The sequence below is a fragment of the Gobio gobio genome (genome assembly GCF_949357685.1).
Source record: "Gobio gobio genome assembly, chromosome: 17".
Taxonomy (NCBI): domain Eukaryota; kingdom Metazoa; phylum Chordata; class Actinopteri; order Cypriniformes; family Gobionidae; genus Gobio; species Gobio gobio.
In genome coordinates, this window is record NC_137110.1 from 40,445,370 (window position 1) to 40,467,067 (window position 21,698).

Genomic DNA, 21,698 nt, shown 5'->3' on the forward strand with positions numbered 1-21,698 from the left:
GCCCTCGGTCAGGGAATAATACAGGGAGCAATGGGAAGAGTCCTGGGAGGCAAACAGATCTACCTGTGCGTCGCCGAACCGTTCCCATATCAGCTGGATCGTCTGGGGGTGGAGTCTCCACTCTCCGGGGAGAGGCTGAAACCGTGACAGCTCGTCGGCTGCACAGTTCAGGTCTCCAGGGATGTGGACAGCACGAAGGGACCTCAGGCGCTTCTGACTCCACAAAACGAGATGGCGGGCGAGTTGAGACATACGGTGGGAGCGTAGACCGCCCTGGTGGTTGATGTACGCTACTACGGCCGTGTTGTCTGTCCTGACTAGCACATGTTGACCCTTCAGCAACGCTCGGAAGCGGTGCAGGGCGAACCGTACAGCCAGTAACTCGAGGCAATTGACATGCAGAAGGCGCTGGGGTCCTGTCCAGGAGCCCGCGGCTGCTTGTCCATTGCACATGGCACCCCAGCCCGTGGATGATGCATCTGTTGTCACAACAACATGCCTGGAAGCTCGTTCTAAGGACACTCCGGTCCGTAGAAACTTGAGGTTCGACCACGGGGTGAGTGTCTGTAAGCAGGCCCGAGTCACTAGTACCCGGAGCGTGCCAGACCGCCATGCCCATCTCGGGACTCGATCGCGTAGCCAGTGCTGAAGCGGTCTCATATGAAGCAATCCGAGCGGCGTTACCGCGGCTGCAGATGCCATATGCCCCAGGAGCCTCTGAAAATGTTTCAGTGGAACCGCACTCTGGCCCTCGACTTGTCGAAGGGCAGTCAGCAGAGACTGCGCGCGCTCGCTCGAAAGCTGCGCGCACATGGCGACCGAGTCGATATCCATACCGAGAAAAGAGATCCTCTGCGCGGGGCAAAGTTTGCTCTTCTCCCAGTTGACCCGAAGGCCCAGACGGGCTAGGTGATGGAGCACCAGATCTCTGTGTCCGCAAACCTGCTCTCGAGAGGGACCCAGTATGAGCCAGTCGTCGAGGTAGTTCAGGATGCGGACCCCGTGCTGCCGAAGGGGCGCAAGGGCTGCCTCGGCAATCTTCGTAAAGACGCGAGGGGACAGAGATAGCCCGAATGGTAGAACTGCGTACTGATATGCCCGCCCCTCGAAAGCAAACCGTAGGAACGGTCTGTGTCGAGGCAAAATGGAGACATGGAAGTAGGCGTCCTTCAGGTCGATCGCTGCAAACCAATCGTGTGGACGAACGCATTCGAAAAGGCGTTTCGCTGTCAACATCTTGAACGGAAACCGGTGAAGGTAACGGTTCAGGATGCGCAGGTCCAGGATTGGCCGTAGCCCACCGGTCTTTTTGGGTACAATGAAGTACGGGCTGTAAAACCCGCAATTCATTTCGGCTGGAGGGACAGGTTCGATCGCACCCTTCGCCAGTAGGGTGGCAATCTCCGCTCGCATGACGGGGGCGTTGGCCCCGATCATGGTGGAACGGACTCCCTGGAAGCAGGGAGGAACCCGTGCGAACTGAATCGCATAGCCGCGCCTGACGGTCCGCTCGACCCAGCGGGACAGCCCTGGAAGCTGAAGCCAGACATCCAGAAACTGCACCAGCGGGGTCATACGGTGTACAGACGTACCCGGTGTGGGCTTGCAGCGATGCAGCGTCACCGGCCCGGACATGGGAGGCTGTGGGGCGTCCCGGTGCGGGGGCACGGTTGACAGCTGCGTCCTGACAGAGGAGACCAGGGAAGGACCAGCGTTCCACTGGGGTCTGCTCTGCCAGGAGGCTGGCGACAGAGTGGGATGCGAGTGGCGGGACCCGTGGGTGGCGCGCACCGTCATCACCGGACTCTGTGGGCTCAGGGATGGGAGTGTTAATTCTTTCTTTGACCAACATAGGGTGCTGCTGACCCGGGGGCCAGCAGCTGAACAAAGGATTCTCCCCCAGCCCTCCACCGGGGGAAGGAGTGGTCCTGCTACCATCTCCTCGAAAGAATTTCCCATCCCTGAGCCGTCCGTCTCAGGAGCGCCGCTTGGCCTGGCGTTTAGCGGGGCGCGGGGCGGCCTGAGGGGACTTGGACGCCTTCCTACGGCTTCCTCCGCGACCCGGCCCGGGTGAAGGCTGCTGCTTGGACCGGGTGGGAGGGGCGGGAGCCTTAGGAGGGCGTCCTCGGCGTGGAGCAGACTGAGTTGACTGCGCCGGCGGCGGGGTGGAGGCAGCAGCTGGCCGCCGGGGCAGTACGTGCTTAATAGCCTCAGTCTGCTTCTGGGCGATTGAGAACTGTTGGGCGAAGTCCTCAACCGCCCCGCCGAAGAGGCCGGCCTGGGATATGGGGGCATCGAGGAACCGGGTTCGCTCGGTGTCCCGCATATCGGCCAGGTTCAGCCACAGGTGACGCTCCTGGACCACATTTGTGGACATCACTTGACCCAGGGAGCGTGCGGTCACCTTCGTCGCCCGGAGAGCGAGGTCGGTGGCGGCACGCAGCTCATTTAAGAGCCCCGGATCAACTCCACCCTCGTGCATGTCCTTGAGGATCCTGGCCTGGTAGACCTGGAGGATCGCCATGGCATGCAGCGAAGCGGCAGCCTGCCCCGCGGCTCTGTGCGATTTCGCCACCAAGGTTGATGTGAATCGACAGGCTTTGGAGGGGTGCTTAGGATCACCACGCCAGGTTGAAGCGCTCTGAGGACACAGTTGCATCGCAACAGAACGTTCAACTGGAGGGACCCCAGTGTACCCTTTAGCTGCCGCCCCATCGAGGACGGAGAAGGCGGAGGAAGTCAGTGAACGGTCACGGGAAGACAACGGGGACTTCCAGGACCGCGTGAGTTCCTCATGCAGCTCGGGAAAGAAAGGTATTGAGGGCAAGGACTGACGGGTGTCAGCGCGAGCCCCCAAAAACCAATCATCGAGCCTTGAGCGTTCGGGACAGGGTGGAGGGTTCCACTCGATCCCTAAACTCGCGGCTGCCCGAGACAACATGGCTGTCAGCTCTGGATCTGACTCGGGCAATGCTGGCACGCCCGAGGGCGGCAGCACAGCCGAGTCGTCATCTCCAGAGGACTCGAGCCCACCTTGTGATGCGGTGATCGACATCGCATCCTCCTCTGGAGCGCCAAATGAGATGCGCGGGGGGGCCGGAGCCGGCCCCGCGATCTGCATCTGAACACTCGCGGGTTGCAATGTGCAAGACGGGGGTGTGGCCCGAGGCATGAGCGTCGGGGCTTTGTTCCACACCGTAACCGTCAAGTCACCCTGACCACCAGCCGAAGTACTGGGCCTCTGGGACTCAGTAGATCGGGGTGTGGTAGAGGGGACTCTCACTTCAGTACGAAGGTCATGGAGTCTTGACCGCAACATTGCGATGGTCATGTTCCCGCAGTGAGAACATGACTCATCCGCGAACGCTGTCTGAGCATGCTGAAAGCCCAAACATATCAGACAGTGTTCGTGCCCATCAGAAGAGGAAAGCAACCGACCACACCCAGAAGTACACGGACGAGACATCCTGAAAAGGACGCGTCACGTGTAAGCTCTTTTATGAGAGGAAGCTTCGCAGAGAACGCCGAAGCGCCCAGGGACCACACACCAGCTGTCTAGCGGACCACTGCGCAGATCAGCAGGCAGGCAGTATGATGATCACTGGAACGCGCCGTAACACCAACGCCTCTGGAAAGCTGCTCGTCTCGAAAGCTGTCGATGACTCAGATCAGGCTTGTAGGAGTGAAGAGATCCTCTTGGCTCCAAAGCAGAAACATAATGCGATGTTCGCAGCGTACTTCCTTATATACCCACGAGGTGGGGCGGAGTTACGCATGCAAATTCCGCATGCCCATGGCATTGGCACTGCCATTGGGCGCTGTTGAATACGATGAAGATGATTGGCTTCTAAGCGAAACCCCCATTCGTTAGTCACTAACGTACGTCGTAGTGACTGAACGAAAGGGAACGATATAAGAGATAGATGAGAGCAGTTACAGTAAATGGAAGAACAGGAAGAAAGAATTTCTCTTTAATGACATGTTTTAATATCCTCGTCAAAAAGCGTCTGCTGGTTGAAGATGTATGAGGAAACGGCAGTTAAATCATATTTCCTTCCTCTCTTTTCATCCTTCACCTGCTATTATCCATTTCAACCTTTCAATTCTTTATATCTTTCATTCATCTCTACATTCTGTCACTCACTGTCACAATGCTCTCTTTTTTGAGGTTTGAGCATCAGCCTGGAAGCAATGTTGTGTTTTCTTTCTGAGTTGACTTTTGTAAAGTCAGTATGAATTGAAGTGTGATTTCAACACCTGTTGAAATCTTGTTCTGGAGTATCTTCCTCAAACTGCAGATTCTTGGTCTTTTCTCTTTCTAATTAATTTTGTTGATTTGTACTGTTTTTATTTCCTTTGCCTCACACATTTTTATCAAATTACAAGACTGAGATTTAGGTACATGGAGAAGGATTTCAAAGCATGTATTTCTGACAGCAATAAATCCAGCAGGTTCAGAAAAAACAAAAATAAAATGTGTATATTGTGGGGTCCAAAAGTAAAACTGACCTGAATGTGTTACTAGATTTACTAATTACAGTAAATAAATCAGTAAATACAATACATCAATCAATCAGCCACTTGGACACTTGAACTTGAAATTGTCTTTTTTGAGGCATTTTTTATTAAGCACTTCATTTACTAAGGATTTGACTAGAAAAAGGAAGTTCCCAAAAGAAAGTAAATGTTTTTAATAACAACTGCCCAACTTCAGTTTAAAATTTACACAAAATTAGCTTTTTACTGTATTATTGTAGCTGCTGATTATTGTACTGTATTATTGTAGCTGCTGATTATTGTACTGTATTATTGAAGCAACACAACAACTTCTACCCGATCTCATGAGAAAACAACTATTTATGAGGTGGTGATGAAGCACCAACCCTAAATCTAACATAAGCAGATTGTAAGAAAACGTATGAATATAATTTGTACAAATTAGCCACCAATGTGCCAAACTGTAAAATATTTACAAATTGCCATAAGAGTGTGCATAAACCTTCTTGCGTGGTGGTAAATAATGACCTTATTTATTATTTTAATTAAATGAATGCACTATGGTTTAGTTCGATAATGTTTTTTATTTAATATTTTGTATTTTTAGGGGATTATATGGTACTAAATGATATTTATGCAGTAGTTCTAATCCATTTTTTGAGAATAGACCTGAAAGTCGTAAATCTTGAATGCTTTGGCGCACAAACTTAAGTTTGATCTCTTTTTAAAAAGACATTTGACAAATATTGCTGAAGTGAATAAAGTAACAAAGTTATGGACGTTTTTAAGTTTATGGTTACGAAAAATGCACAAAAATATTATTTTCAAATTTTGCATGAAATATATATTTTCCAAAAAAAAAAAATTATTCTAAAACCTGGAGAAAATCCAAGCCATCTAAACAAGTCATGTTCCAAATTTAAGGTTGATATCTCAAAAAATGACCTTTCAGTAAGATTTTGTTTGAGCACAGTACCAAAAGCTTCCACTAGATGAAATTTGTTCCCTAATCGTTTCCATTGCGATCATTTTTGACTGCGAACAGTGCAAGTGTGACAATTTTTTTCAGAACTATTTAACCTTTTTGAATCATGGTCATGATTTGTTGTGTGTGTGTGTCCACATAGCAAGTTTTAAAACCTTTACCAAGTTTTGTACCATTCCGATGAAGTAAAACATTCTAAAAAAAACAAAACGTAAACTTTTTCGGTCAAAAATGACAGAAGAGCACCAGAGGGCTGATGGGACTTTGTTGAGACTTGGTTTTAAAGGGTTAGTTCACCCAAAAATGAAAATTCTGTCATTAATTACTCACCCTCATCTTCAGAACACAAATTAAGATTTTTTTTATGATATCCGAGAGCTTTCTGGCCCCACAATGACCACTTTCAAGGTTCAGAAAGGTAGTAAAGACATTGTTTAAAAATGTACATGTGACTCCAGTGGTTAAACCTTAATGTTATGAAGCGACGAGAATACTTTTTGTGCGCAAAAAAAGTAAAATAACGACTTTATTCAACAATCTCTTCTCTTCCGTGTTATTCTCCTACGCGATTCACGTAAGCACCATAACGCATGCATGTGGTGCTCAGCCAATAGTGAGCCGGCGTTCTGCCATAGAACCCGGAAGTGCTGCACTGTGTGAATAGCCTAACAATATGACTAGCGTGACAGAGTGATAGGGAAGAGAAGAGATTCTTGAATAAAGTCGTTATTTTTGTTTGTTTTTTGTGCATGAAAAGTGTTCTCGTCGCTTCATAACATTAAGGTTAGTACCACTGGAGACACATGGACTATTTTAACAATACCTCTCTGGACCTTGAAATTGGTCATTATGTTGCTGTCTATGTGGGGTCAGAAAGTTTTCGTCAGAGAAAGGATTACATCAAAAATATCTTAATTTGTGTTCCGAAGATGAACAAAGGTCTTACGGGTTTGGAACGACATGAGGGTGAGTAATTAATGACAGAATTTTCATTTTTGAGTGAACTGAACCTTTAATAGTATGTTAAAGGGATTGTCCACCCAAAAATGAAAATTCTGTCATCATTTACTCACCCTCATGTTTTGAAGAATGTTGATGTCCAAACAATTGACCATTGACTTCCATTGTATGGGGAAAAAAACTCTTGGACATTTCTCAAAATATCTTCTTTTATGCTCCACAGAAGAAAGAAAGTCATACAGGTTTGGAAAGACATAAGGGTGAACTATCATGTCAGTATAAAAGCTAAAATATACTATAGTATTAGATGTTTGTTGATAGTTTAGGGTAAATGTGGTTTCATATACATTTAACTGGTATAAACATGAAATCTGAAACATTAATTAACATGACTGTTCATTTCAGAAGTCCACCCGACTTCCCTGCAATGTACATATCAGCTGGACATTTCCGACAGTGAGATTCATTAAATCACCTTCTCTGGTGTTTACGGCTGGCTGCCTGTGATTTATAAATAACACTAGAGATTTCAAACTTTGAAAGAGTCACCCTCCCGCTCGTGTCTCTGTTTTGTCCTTCTCACTTGTGCTCTCTTTCCCCCTAAGGCCATTAGTCAGCACTTCTGTGTTTGTTGTGAGTGTGTGTTTCCAGTGATTTTACTGTGTGTTTGCTGTGTGTCAGTTGTGTGTGCCCGTGTGTATTCAGATAGATGGATGACCTCTTGTTTAATGGCTGATGTAAATAACCTCGATTTGCTTCTATGGGGTTGATATACGAATGAAACCGGTTCACCTTCTGTGCTCTTGCCTCTGGGTTACCTGCTTCCTCCAGGCGCCACACCACAGCTGGCCACAACGACACCAGGGGTCTTGTGTTCCTCCCCCTGTGCTAGGGTCACGGTCAGGTGTAATTTCACCATTATTTCACTATCCGCATGCATGTACACCCGAACAGGTGTCTTGTGTTTCAGAGCGGCGATGTAATTAAAGTTTGTCCTCATCTGATCTCGACCATTAAACATTTACAACAGAAATGCATCTGTGACACCTCTGCCTTTTTCTCTCTTTACAGTGCAGCAGTGACTATGCTCCAGTGTGTGGATCCAACGGCGAGAGCTATGAGAACCACTGTCTCCTGCGCAAAGATGCCTGCAAATTGCAGACGGAGGTGCTGGTGGTGTCAGAGGGCGCCTGCCCTGTCGGTACGTCCCTGTGTTGTAGAGGTGCCGATGAACGCCTCCAAGGTTCTATTTGTTAAGGCAATAGGTATCAGGAACTAGCAATGAACAATACTTCATTTGTAAATACTCTCGTACCAATACATTTTAAACATTTCAAGTTGCATTATGGAATGTTTTATGAAAAATACATGAAATGCCTTATTAACTTAAAATGCTTAAAATGTATTATTAACTTTAACCTAGATTCATAAATGCAATTCAAATATTGTTCTTCAACAATTTATTAATGTTAACAAATTGTACCTTATTGTAGTTTTACCACATTATTAAAAAATAGACTAAATCTTCATAATTTTCATTTACACTTTACAATAAGGTTCTATTTGTTAATGCAAGGTATCATTAACCAACAATGAATAATACTTTTACAGCATTTATTAATTTTACGTACTCTCACTAATACATGTCAACATTTCAAGTTGTATACATTTACATTTGCTAATGTAATGCAAAAAACAAAACAGTATTTCTATTAATTAACTTTAACCTAGATGAATAAAGGCTGTTTAAATATTGTTCTTTAATGACTTACTAATGTTAACAAATTGTTCCTTATTGTACTGTTACCAAATCTTTAGAAAATAAAATAAAATCAAATTTCTTTGTATTGTTGTGCAGTGAAACTAGTCTAAAAATCTTTAAAACAAGATACATTTATTTGAGAAGCAAATCAGCCATAAAGAAGATCTTAAACTTAGGATATTGTTTACAATTTATTATACATTTTTCTTTCTTGGCTTACAATGTACCCAAAACATACGTTTAAGTATAGCATATATATATATATATATATATATATATATATATATATATATATATATATATATATATATATATATATATATATATATATATATATATATATATATATATATATATTTGACATTAACTAAATTTGATTCTACATCATAAAAATAAATGGTTGTTTCCAGATTTTTCTGGAAACCTTTATTGAATGCAACTTCCCAACCAACCATCCAACCAACCAACAAATAAATAAATACATACATACATACATACAGTACATATGTACACATACACTTATATCTGTATATTTTTAACAAGTTGCAGAAGGGAATTGAACCTCTGTCATTTTGCACATTTAAAGAACTGGTGTTCCCTCAAAAATAAAAAGGGGGCGGGGGGTGGGGTGTGTAGGCTTAGAATCACTCTATTTTCATGCATAGGCGTTAGAGCTTTGTCAATAAGTGTCAACAAATTCAAAGACAAATTTAACTGCAAACTTCCATTAGCAGGTAGCAGTGGTATGTCAATGTTCCCCTTGACGCTCAGAGGCGCAACATTCCACAGTGAAACATCCAGCGGGGTTCAATCTGAGTTCTGACTTCTGGCAGTACTCGGGTTCCTTAGAGCCACACTGCTGAGGAAATAACGGCGATTATAAGCTAAAATAATGATCATTCACTGACAGCTAATGACTAGTGAGAGTGACAAATGCACCTGGTGTCGGGTGATATACAGAACGACACAGTTGGTTCTGAATGGTAATGCTGATAATGACACTTGTGAAACTGGGATATACACTCGCAGGCCACTTTATTAGGTGCACCTGTTCAACTGCAAATATTTAATCAGCCAATTACATGGCAGCAACTCAATGCATTAGGCATGTATACATGGTCAAGACGATCTGCTGAAGTTCTAACTGAGCATCAGAACGTGAAGAAAGGTGATTTAAGTGACTTTGACATGGTTGTAGGTGCCAGATTGAGTATTTCAGAAACTGCTGATCAATTGGGATTTTCACGCACAACCATCTCTAGGGTTTACAGAGAATGGTCCGAAAAAAGAGAAAATATCCAGTGAAAATGCCTTGTTGATGCTAGAGGTCAGAAGATAATGGCTACACTCTTAAAAAAAGGTTCTATATGGCACTAAAAGTGGTTCTTCGTCGTAATCATAGAGGAACCACTTTTGGTGCTATATACCACCATATCTTAACATGTTCTGTATATGATAGTGGTGCTATAGCACCTTAGCAAAAGAACCGGTGAAGAACCACTGAAGAAACACTGAAGCACCAAAATTGGAGCTATACAACTATGATTACGAGCGAAGAACCAATTTTAGTGCCATATAGAACCTTTTTTTTTTTTGGAGTGTAGACTGATTTGAGCTGATAGAGAGGCAACAGTAACTCAAATAACCACTTGTTACAACCAAGGGCTGCAGAAGAGCATCTCTGAACACATGTCAAACCTTGAAGCAGATGGACTACAGAAGCAGAAGACACACCGGGTGACTTCTGTCAGCTAAAAACAGGAAACTTAGGCTACAATTCGCACAGGCTTACAAAAATTGGACAATAGGAGATTGGAAAAACGTTGCCTGGTCTGATAAGTCTCAATTTCTGCTGCGATATTCAGATGGTAGGGTCAGAATTTGGTGTAAACAACATGAAAGCATGGATCCATCTTGCCTTGTATCAAGGGTTCAGGCTGCTGCTGGTGTAAAGGTGTGTGTAAATATTTTCATGGCACATTTTGGGCCCCTTAGTACCAATTTAGCATCGTTTAAAGCCACAGCCTACCTGAGATTGCTGCTGACCATGTCCATCCCTTTATGACCACAGGGTGCCCATCTTCTGATGGCTACTTCCAGCAGGATAATGCACCATGTCACAAAGCTCAAATCACCTCAAACTGGTTTCTTGAACATGACATTGTTCACTATACTCAAATGGCCTCCAGATCTCAATATAGTAGAGCACTTTGGGATGTGCTGGAACAGGAGATTTGCATCAGCCGACAAATCTGCAGCAACTGCGTGATGCTGTCATGTCAATGTGGACCAAAATCTCTGAAGAATGTTTCCAGCACCTTGTTGAATCTGTCACAAAGAATTTAGGCAGATCTTAAAGGGGCAAAAGGGGGTCCAACCTGGTACTAGCAAGGTGTATCTAATAAAGTGGCCAATGAGTGTATAATAATCTTTAAAAGAAAAACAGGGGGAAACTGTTAATGTACCGTATGACAGTACTGTTAATGTACAGTAGAAATTAACATTTAATGTGAATTGTATAGATACATTTGTCTTCAAAGACTTAAAATGATTTAGATGTTTGAGTTCATATTAAAATCTTGTGTTTTGGACATTTTGGCAAATCTGATTTCACTGCTATATAGTAGAAACGCAGTGTGAAAGTTCAACACACACCGGCTGTTGCAGCTCCCCTTGCACACTGCTAATGTGTGAAACAGGCCGTACGGATTTAAATAAAAGCTCAATTTATTACTGAAAAACAGACATTTTGTGCAGGTTACAGTTTGTTTTGCTCAGGGAGACAGCTAAGGTGCAGGTTTGACTGACATTCTGACAGTGTGACAGGTGATCTTGTGATGGCAATTCCAACCCATCTCTGGTACAATGTTACAGAAAGTTATAGTGGAAGAGAGAAAGAGAAACAGAGCACAGTGCTGACAGAGGTCACCGGTGAAGACTGATACTGAAATTGAATCTTTAAATAACATTTAATACCAGAAACAATTCTTGTTTGTGTTCACTACTTCACCCGTTGTTCTTCTCTCTCATTTCTGTCTCTTTCTTTCGCCCTTTCTTCATTATCTGATCAATTATCCAAAGTGTAGAGACACAGCTTTAGGAAGGCTCTTTAGAAAAGCTCAGGGGAATCACAATCGGGCTTGTGTACTGCTACAATGGCAAATGACTTTGTTCCACCTCTTTCCATTTTTCTCACACAGATACACACTTCTACTCAATAGAGGTGACTTCCTGTGAGGACACACACACACACACACACACACACACACACACACACACACACACACACACACACACACACACACACACACACACACACACACACACAAAGTATTTTGGTCCAGTTACAATGTCCTCTTCTTGTCCTCTGTCTTTAGCCCAATTTTTGACATAATTTATTAAATGAGGAAGGCGGCTATTAATTTAATCAAGAACAAAGATAAATATTTAATCATAAATATCTAAATATGTAGTTGTAGGTTATAGAAAATATTTGTAGTTATTACACTACAGTTTTAGTCAGAAAGGTTTAAAAAAATAAAAAATAAAAAAAAAATAAAGACATTGAATTATTTCTAAAGGCTCATATGACACCGGAGTAATGATGCTGAAAATTTAGCTTTACCATCACATAAATAAATTATATTTTAAAATATATTTAAATAGAAAACATTTTTTATTTTAAATTGTAATAATATTTCACAATATTACTGTTTTACTTATTTTGCTCAAATAAATGCAGCCTGGTGAGCCTAAGATACTTTTTTCAAAAACTAATATTAAAGACCACACATTTTTTAACTGTAGTCCTATAAATTATAGAAAATAATATTTGTTTATATACCCCAATAACTTGGGTATAGGTTTGAATGGAGTCAACACTGCAATTTGTGTAACAATTATTTCTTGTGTGTTGTAATTTTAGGGAATGTTACAGTTTATGTAGTTGAGAAAAATAACAGTTGCACGCAAAATTTGGGACACAGTTAATTGCTACGATTCAAAATGGCTGTTTTCATCAGCTCAGTAGATTTGGAACAGATCACAATTCCCATTTTAAGTGGGGGATACAAACATTAGATATGTTTTAAACAAACTGCTTTTCAGGCTATATGAATTGTATGTTTGATACAACATATATAACAAAAACAGTGGAATGTAGAGTCCCAGCCATGGTAAAAAAACATCCATCTGTATTTGATGCAGAGATGTGGGGCTGTTCAGAGGCAAAGGCAGTAATCAGTGTCAAGTAAAGTGGGCTACATTTCCTCACAGACCACAAATCATTGTGTGTGCTATATGTGTGTACACAAATCTGAGTGTGTGTTTGGAGACAGAATAAACACAGGTCACAGTGTTCTCAAATTGATCACCCATTACTTGTAAAGAAGAGAAAGATAGTGGGAGGTAGTTATAAATCAGACCCTGTTTGTGTGTGTGTGTGTGTGTGTTTGTGTGTGCTGGGGAAGGGGCAAAGCTGGAGGAAGATGGAATCGGAAAAGTCATCATTAGTATAATCCATCAGAACATCTAGACGCTCCCCACAGAGCAGTTTGAGAGCGAGACGGGCAGAGAGAGAGACAGTCTGATGTAATACCAAAAGGACAGACCCAGACAAATAATTTGGCTAATTATGGAAGATCATGAGTACAGCGGGGATTGGTCTGATCAGCAAAGGGAACGAGGAATGATCTGGAGAATGAAAACGCAGATTGAAGATGAAAAAATGAGATGCTGAATACATAGAGCCTCTGTCTCTCTCTTTTTATTTCAGACAGCCAAAGTGTCACAGGTTCAGTGTAATGTGGTCCTGTAATTGAGTCCCTCATTAAAACCGCAGCCTCATGAATATGAACGAGCTCAGCCTCATCTGCATACCTCATCTGCGACTATTTGTGTTACCTGTGACCCAGCAGGGGACACAGAAGTTTGGGAAGGAGAAAGAGAGGAAGTGAGAAACTGAAAGGGTGAGGAAGAGGACATTGCAAAATATTGTTTTCTTTTATTTTGTCTTGTTTTTTAAAATGTGTGTTGAATTTACATGATTTAATCGTGTATATTGGTTCCACATAAATTAGTTTACACAAAAATAACGTGTTCATGTAATTTCAACATTATTAAATGTTTTTTTTAAGTGACCCGATTAGTCAGTTAGTAAAGTAATTTCATGCTTCCCTGACTGAATTTATTCAGGTTAATATATTTTGTATCACATCACTGACTTATAAAATTGTACTTGATAGATAGCAAATTGGTAACTTTTTTTCGTACTCTTAACCCAGTATATTTCTCATCCAGCACAAAAACAAAATGGTACTTAATTTCAAAATGTTTACTTTCCCCATTAAGTTCCATGCAAAGCATGCTGGGAACTACAGTTTCAGTTATGTTAACAACCAAAATGCTGCTGAACATAATTAACAGGCAAAAAAGAAACAGAACTAAAAACAGAAAACTTGTAATGCTTATACTTGTTATGCATTTACACGCCAACAGCGTTTTGGTGGCTTGAAAACGCAAACTTTTGAAAAAATATTTCAAAGAGCAAGTTTTTGAAAACTATACAGTTATCGTCTCAGTAGCTATGTTTCCATCCACCTATTTTTATGCACATTTTAGGATATCGCATCAAAAAATGCTGAATGGAAACGCCAAGATGCGCATAAATTCTAAAAATGCGCATTAAAAAATTATGCGCTCGTTTGAGTAGGATACATTTTCTATCCGATACGAAAACATGAGCATAAACTATGATGGAAACACGTTTACCGAATAAATTCCTTGATGCGCATAAAGAAAATCATGTGACTTTCGCGATGTAACAGCATAACTGTACTAACCAGCGGAAAAATCTTGTTTGCACAGCATCTGAAATGCTGTTTTGGTCTTTCAGAAGTCTGTTGACAAAGATGCTCGGTATATTTCCCTCCTAGAACTGTCTTACACGACTGCGTTCCCAAACAGCACATCTGCCTCTGAAAGCATGACAACAAGTTTATTGAGACGCACAAGTTTCTCTGAGATGCAAATAATTTATTATATACGAAAATTATTATATATGGGGGCTTCTCTTATGTTTCTTAGTGATTTTTTAGCGGTAGTTTATCAGGAAGTGACGATTATGTTCTCTTCGACTCACTGGATGGAAACGGTGCTTTATTCGCAAATGTTTTATGCAATATTGCATTTTTGCACATAAATTATATTCGCAACTTTGGATGGAAACATAGCTACTGTAAACTGTGAATGTGTGAAAGCGGTGCACATGTGTATTACGTGTTTATTTATAGGCATGCGTGCACATTGTCTGGCATGCATAATACAGCGTTTTAGCTATTTTCGCGGATCCGTGTGAACGGAGATCATTTTGATAATGTTGTCATCTGTACAAAGAAAAAACTTTTCCATTTTTAGTACATTATTGTCATGTAAACTTACCCTAATACAATAGGTTCTATTATTAATGATGTGTCTAGTTCAGTCATGAAACTAGCTGATAGGTCCTTTACATGCAATCTGCAAGAAACCACATCATTACAGCACGGCACAAGCTGATTGGTTTCTGCTGATTCTGCAGCCAATGAGATCGCTTGCTCAACATTTAAATAGCCTGGTCCACTGTTTGCTGTAACTAATCCTGCAGCACGCTCTTCCTCTGAAACCATCCACCTCCCCCAGCTCCACCTGCCTGACAGGGCTGCATGTAACTGCCTTTGTTATGAAGCCCATGGGTTTGTACATAGGGCAGCTCATTTGTCTTGTATGCAAAATTTTGTATACAGTAAAATATTCGGTCATCAATATTCGATCTTTAACATAAGCCTTGAACATGCAGTCAAGCCAGTCGCGGTTTGACGTTGCAGAGAACGTATTTATTCAAATCATTCAAACTAAAAAAGGTTATTCGTTCTGGTTCATCATCAAATCAATCAAAAACATCAAAACCCACTTTATTAAAAAAATATATATATTATACATGTAATATTGTGTCATGTTTATGATTTTCATTTGTCAAGTAGCCAGATCCTGTATCAGTTAGCTATTATTTTTCTGATGAACTTTTATTAGATTGTAAAAAACAGACAAAATTACTAAAATAATATTATTTAATATTAATATGAATATAATAGGTAGATTTAATGCGCCTTTAAACTACAGAGAAACAACGCTTTAAAGGGAGCAACACCACGGAGGAGGACGCTGTATATGCTAATTCTGTCATGTGACACCACACTTATTTGCGTTAAAGCCCTAGTCCAAACTAGTTTTTCACAACATTTGATGTATCGACCTAGAATTTATACTCTAAAGTTAAAGAGAAAAAAATGTTGTCAACGTTTGCAAAAAATTATCAATAATTGGCATGTCAATCAGCTATACCGGTAAACATTTTGATGCGCTAAACCTTTTTCCGCCAAAAAAAAATCCTTGGATGGAAACCTGGCTATTGCCATATTCAATAACATGCTAAAACTATTCCGAGAGATGTCATGATTGAACTAAAATTAATTATTTCGCAATAATACATTATCCCTTACTTAGAAAAGTTAATATATTTGTACTGAAAAACAAGACAAAAATACTGATTAAGAAAATCATTTTTGCAGTGCTGCAGGAGAGGCACAGTTCTGAATTAAAGGAATAACACATTAAGGCCTCGCCTTCCTGTGGCCATCTCAAACGAAGATTTATATTTGTTCTGGGCGGGGAATAATTGGTGGGGTGATTGATGGGAGGGCACAGAGCTATAAGCTGCTCCTCTCCATCATAACAAATTGATGAATGTCAGATTTTCCCAAAGCTGCCGTCGAGCCCAGGGGCGGATGGCGAGAAAGACTGAGAGCAAGAGAACATAGTACGGCCTAGTCAGCGGCTGTGCCCTTGAACTTGAGAGAGAGAGAGAGAGAGAGTGGGGTTATCTGGGGCTACTTTTTGTTTTCACCTCAAATGAAACCACAAGAACTCCATTATTTATATTTTGAGAGGTACAGATGCAGCCGGAGGACAGATTTATAAGTGTTAAAAATTGGAAATGAGGTGACAGCCAGCCTCCCTCCCCTTCCTCTCTAATGTATACATTTCCCTCTATAGTTCTTATTCTTTCACCCTCTAGTTCTCAGTTCTACAGATCAGATACATTGGGCTTAGAAAAGCTCAGTTTAAGTCCTTGGAATGATCTAGAATTAGAAGTCTCAAGTGTACGTTAGTGTTCCATAAATGCCTCTTTTAAGTTTGGCTAAGAGAGAAGTGCACTGTGCCACATTGACTTTTGTTTTGCATGAAGTCTGTGATATTGCTTCTATTGTTCTCCTCTGCTCTGTCTGTGCAACCTTCACTGACTCAGATAAAGCTGCAAAGATTCATAATAGATAAAGTGGCTATTGGGAAAATGGCACAACAAGTGAATTTGTATTTGTAATCTAAGCATGCACTAAACAGAATGAAACAGGCCACATGGCAAGAACCGGCCAGTTATATGAAGAGACCATCTAACCTTACAAAGAGACAGTTTTATGTGACGTTTATAGGGGCCAAATTTATGCTTCTCATGATCTAAAATACATTTTGATCTCTAAGCTTATAAAAGTGGCGTAGCGCAAATCTGCAGGCGGTGGGGAGGGTTGGGGTGAATATTTAGATAATATATATTTAGCATATATACACTCACCTAAAAGATTATTAGGAACACCATACTAATACTGTGTTTGACCCCCTTTCGCCTTCAGAACTGCCTTAATTCTACGTGGCATTGATTCAACAAGGTGCTGAAAGCATTCTTTAGAAATGTTGGCCCATATTGATAGGATAGCATCTTGCAGTTGATGGAGATCTGTGGGATGCACATCCAGGGCACGAAGCTCCCGTTCCACCACATCCCAAAGATGCTCTATTGGGTTGAGATCTGGTGACTGTGGGGGCCATTTTAGTACAGTGAACTCATTGTCATGTTCAAGAAACCAATTTGAAATGATTCGAGCTTTGTGACATGGTGCATTATCCTGCTGGAAGGAGCCATCAGAGGATGGGTACATGGTGGTCATAAAGGAATGGAAGGAAAGGAAACAATGCTCAGGTAGGCCGTGGCATTTAAACAATGCCCAATTGGCACTAAGGGGCCTAAATTGTGCCAATAAAATATCCCCCACACCATTACACCACCACCACCAGCCTGCACAGTGGTAACAAGGCATGATGGATCCATGTTCTCATTCTGTTTACGCCAAATTCTGACTCTACCATCTGAATGTCTCAACAGAAATCGAGACTCATCAGACCAGGCAACATTTTTCCAGTCTTCAACTGTCCAATTTTGGTGAGCTTGTGCAAATTGTAGCCTCTTTTTCCTATTTGTAGTGGAGATGAGTGGTACCCGGTGGGGTCTTCTGCTGTTGTAGCCCATCCGCCTCAAGGTTGTGCGTGTTGTGGCTTCACAAATGCTTTGCTGCATACCTCGGTTGTAATGAGTGGTTATTTCAGTCAAAGTTGCTCTTCTATCAGCTTGAATCAGTCGGCCCATTCTCCTCTGACCTCTAGCATCAACAAGGCATTTTCGCCCACAGGACTGCCGCATACTGGATGTTTTTCCCTTTTCACACCATTCTTTGTAAACCCTAGAAATGATTGTGCGTGAAAATCCCAGTAACTGAGCAGATTGTGAAATACTCAGACCGGCCCGTCTGGTACCAACAACCATGCCACGCTCAAAATTGCTTAAATCACCTTTCTTTCCCATTCTGACATTCAGTTTGGAGTTCAGGAGATTGTCTTGACCAGGACCACACCCCTAAATGCATTGAAGCAATTGCCATGTGATTGGTTGATTAGATAACTGCATTAATGAGAAATTGAACAGGTGTTCCTAATAATCCTTTAGGTGAGTGTATTTAGCAAATATATATATTTTTGGTTGTATTTAAAGGGATGCTTCATCCAAAAATGAAAACTAAAATTTTTTTCATCAACTTTACTCACCCTCATGCCATCCCAGATGAATATGATTTTCTTTATCAGATGAGTAGAAATAATTCGAAAAAATAATCTGTATAATACTAGTGTATGGCCCCCAAAGTTGACACTTCAAAAACCACACAAACTTGAAAACGATGGCAATCCATACGACTCCGCTGAATCGCTGTCTTATGAAGCAAAACGATAGATGTAGGCCTACTAATGCTAATATTTGAAAATGCTAATATTTTTTAAATGTCAATATTTGAATCATTTTAACTATAAACCTGATTTCATGCAACAGGTAGAGTGTTGTGAAGTGTATATGACAGTTGGCCCTGAAACGATGGTTTGTAGGTCAAAATGTTACAAATATTAGTATTTTTCTGAAAACAATCATTTAGCTTCAGAAGACATTTGCTGTATCCCAATTCGCCTACTTATACTACATCCTAAAAGTATGTACTCTTTTTGTGAATAAAAAGCACATACCTTTGAGTGTGTAGCAGAAGACTAGGCAAGATATACTACTTTGTCACCTTTAACGGACAGCTCTGTTGCTTAGTTACGTGCATCCTGTCACCGTTTAAACTGCCCTGTCAATCATCTTGTCACAGTTAAAACCCTCCACATTCAGTTTAATTTCATTTCCTACCGTATCGGAGAGAAATGTAGTAGCACGTTGATCAGCCAGTCGTGGGTCTTTCATGCGGAGACTCTCCTCGTGTGTTTGCAATTTGAATATGATGATGTTTAAAAGTAAATGGCCAAACATATCCTTACAAAAGTTCTCAATGCTATTGCAGATGAAATATAATGTGGATAACACTGAATAAACATCTTTTCGTCTGGTTAGATACTGATAATTATTTACTCAAACCCCTTTATCTAAACCGCTCTACATAACCGACGGACTCGTACATCCGCCATGTTTGTAGTTTCAACACTTTTTATTTGCATTTGTAGTTCTGATCGAATCCTCGTCCAACTCACAATGGGTTGTGGGCAATATTAACCGTCAGAGTGTGCACAGATCTGCACTTTGGATTTTAACAGGAAATAGTAGACCATCCGGGAATTTTTGGAATACTCATTTCAACATATTATGATTTGGGACATACTAATTCTATTTTCGAATACTATTTATGATGGATAGTATGCGAATTGGGACACACCCATTGATTCATCAACCGGGGTCATATGGATTACCATTGTGTTCGCTTTGTGTTGTTTATGACGCGTTACATTTGGGGGTCCCATATACAATACTTCCATTATAGACTCACAAATTGATTATTTTTCTAAAAATAATTTTTTTAATTTGTGTTTATCTGAAGAAAGAGTTTATCTAAAGAAAAAAAAATAGATCTGGTGAGAGAATTTTTTTTTTTTTTTTTTTGAGTATTATGCCCCTTTTTACAAGATGTAATATAGGTCTCAGGTGTCCCCAGAGTTTGTCTGTGAAATTTCAGATCAAAATTCCTGACAGATCATTTAATATACCATTTTGAAAATGCCAGTTTTTGGGTTTGAGAAAAATGAGCTGTTTTCTGTGTGTCTCCTTTAAATGCAAATGAGTTGCTGCTCCCGGCCCTAAAGGGCAGAGCCTTCGCAGCTTGTGAACACCAGTGAACACGCTAATGAAAACTGAAACATGATGCATCAGTTTGTTTTGATGATCATCTCTATGCAGACCCGCTCATGTGACATTGCATTTCTTCATCATGAAATATTATCATCTGCATGCGTTTTAAAGCCTTATCACTCTCAACTTGAGCACACACAACCGACGCATGCGCACAGAGAGCTGGATGCCGGCGCGTCCGTGAGTAGGCTATGAAACTAGACTAGGTCTCTTTCATGTGTTATTGCGATTAAACTGTCAAATGCACTCAAGTTTATGCCAGAAACAAACACAGTTCACATGAAAACAGTTGGTTATGTTTGTGCACTTATGCGGCAAGTACAGAAATCCTGTGTGTATATTAGATCCGTGTAACGTTACTAAAGTGAAAGCAGTGTAATATACAGTATCTACTGTTAATATGAATCAAACAACAAAAGAAAATCACGACTCTTGACTGGATTAACTTTAGTAGCTTTATTTCTTACTTGAATGCTGCTGTTAAATGCTCTGGCAAGGAGATAATCATGGCTGACTGTGTACACTCGTGGGCAGGGCCTGTGAAATGTGACGTCACATTCCCAGGATTCTGCAAACGGCTTGTTCTGAGACAATCCTTATGATTTATGGGGATTAAAAGGAGTGGGTGGATTTTTACCATTATAGGGTGGTTGTGTACACACACTGCCAACACACATTTATGTTCAAACACCATGCAAAAGTGAATTTTGCGTAATAGGTGCCCTTTAATATCAATGTGACATTATGCCTCTTTTCTTGATTATTAATTAAACTACAGCAGTTTTCTTTCTTTTTTTAAAACCTACAGTTTGCTTAGTGAGCAAAGAGGGCTCAAATCCCAACCTTATTAATTTTAATGAAATGAAAATGCAACTGAACTTGACAGCCAGTAATCAATAAGCATTTTGTGTTCCACAAGAAAAAAATGTGCACGGCTGGGTAGATGACTGAATTTTCAATTTAATGCAAATGATTTACAAAAACAGCGACTCGTTTGACAGATGGATTTTAGAGGTGTGAATGATTGATTTTTGCCACCTTTTGTATCTATGAGTGTGCAATCTAATTACCAAATATATTGTCAGTTTGTTTGTAAGTTGTGACATAACTAAATCTGTTTGAACGGACATGACACGTCTGTTCCTGACAATCTGTTTCTCTGATTTGTAGATGCTGGCTCTGGATCAGGGGATGATGGTGAGTATTTCCAACTCATCTCTAATTAATACGGAGCGTTACAATAATGATCTCATATCTCGCTTTGTCTGTTCACATCCGCACACACATGCACACTCATACTGAGTTCGGATGACAGCAGCTTCTGTTCGCCTCTCTTGATAGATGTGAATATGCCAGCGGTACTTATGAAGTGAATCCAGGATGAAGAACATCACTCTAGAGCATGGCTAATTAAAAAGAGAGACAGGATGTAGGGATGGGAAGATCTAGAAAGAGAGTAACAGAAGAAAGAAAGAGAGAGGGAGGGATGCTCTGAAGTGAGGGATGATATATATATATATATATTCTGAAATATTAGAACTGATCAACTGGGAATGAAAGGAATGGAGAGAGAGAAACTGTGAAATAGTGGGCATTTTGCTATATCATGCTATATAATATGACCTTACCGAGTTGCATGTTTATATCAGAACATAATTTTTGTGTAAGTTTTGTGTTCACTTTTGATAAAGTGGTGTGACACAAAAAGCGATCTGAAAATTGTTCCTGATATTCAGGTACATTCATCAAGGTCAAATCAAGCACATTGCATTCTGGGATAAAGCATTTCATGTAGTAAACTCTGTGTTTACTGTGCACAGTTATTGTATGCAGGGAATACACACATGTAGAAAAAAAGGTACAAAATCTGTCACTGGGGTGGTACCTACCCGTTCACAAGG

The 21,698-nt window shown here is 41.0% G+C and overlaps 1 protein-coding gene across 1 annotated transcript in view; it reads left to right on the forward strand.

Annotated features, from left to right (window-relative positions):
* The window catches only part of tmeff2b (transmembrane protein with EGF-like and two follistatin-like domains 2b), a 104,895-nt gene that overhangs the window by 37,247 nt on the left and 45,950 nt on the right, over window positions 1-21,698 (forward strand). The window contains exons 3-4 of the mRNA XM_079841092.1: window positions 7,514-7,643; window positions 20,968-20,994. Coding sequence (XP_079697218.1) covers window positions 7,514-7,643; window positions 20,968-20,994 — 157 coding nt within the window. The remainder of the gene's footprint in view (window positions 1-7,513; window positions 7,644-20,967; window positions 20,995-21,698) is intronic.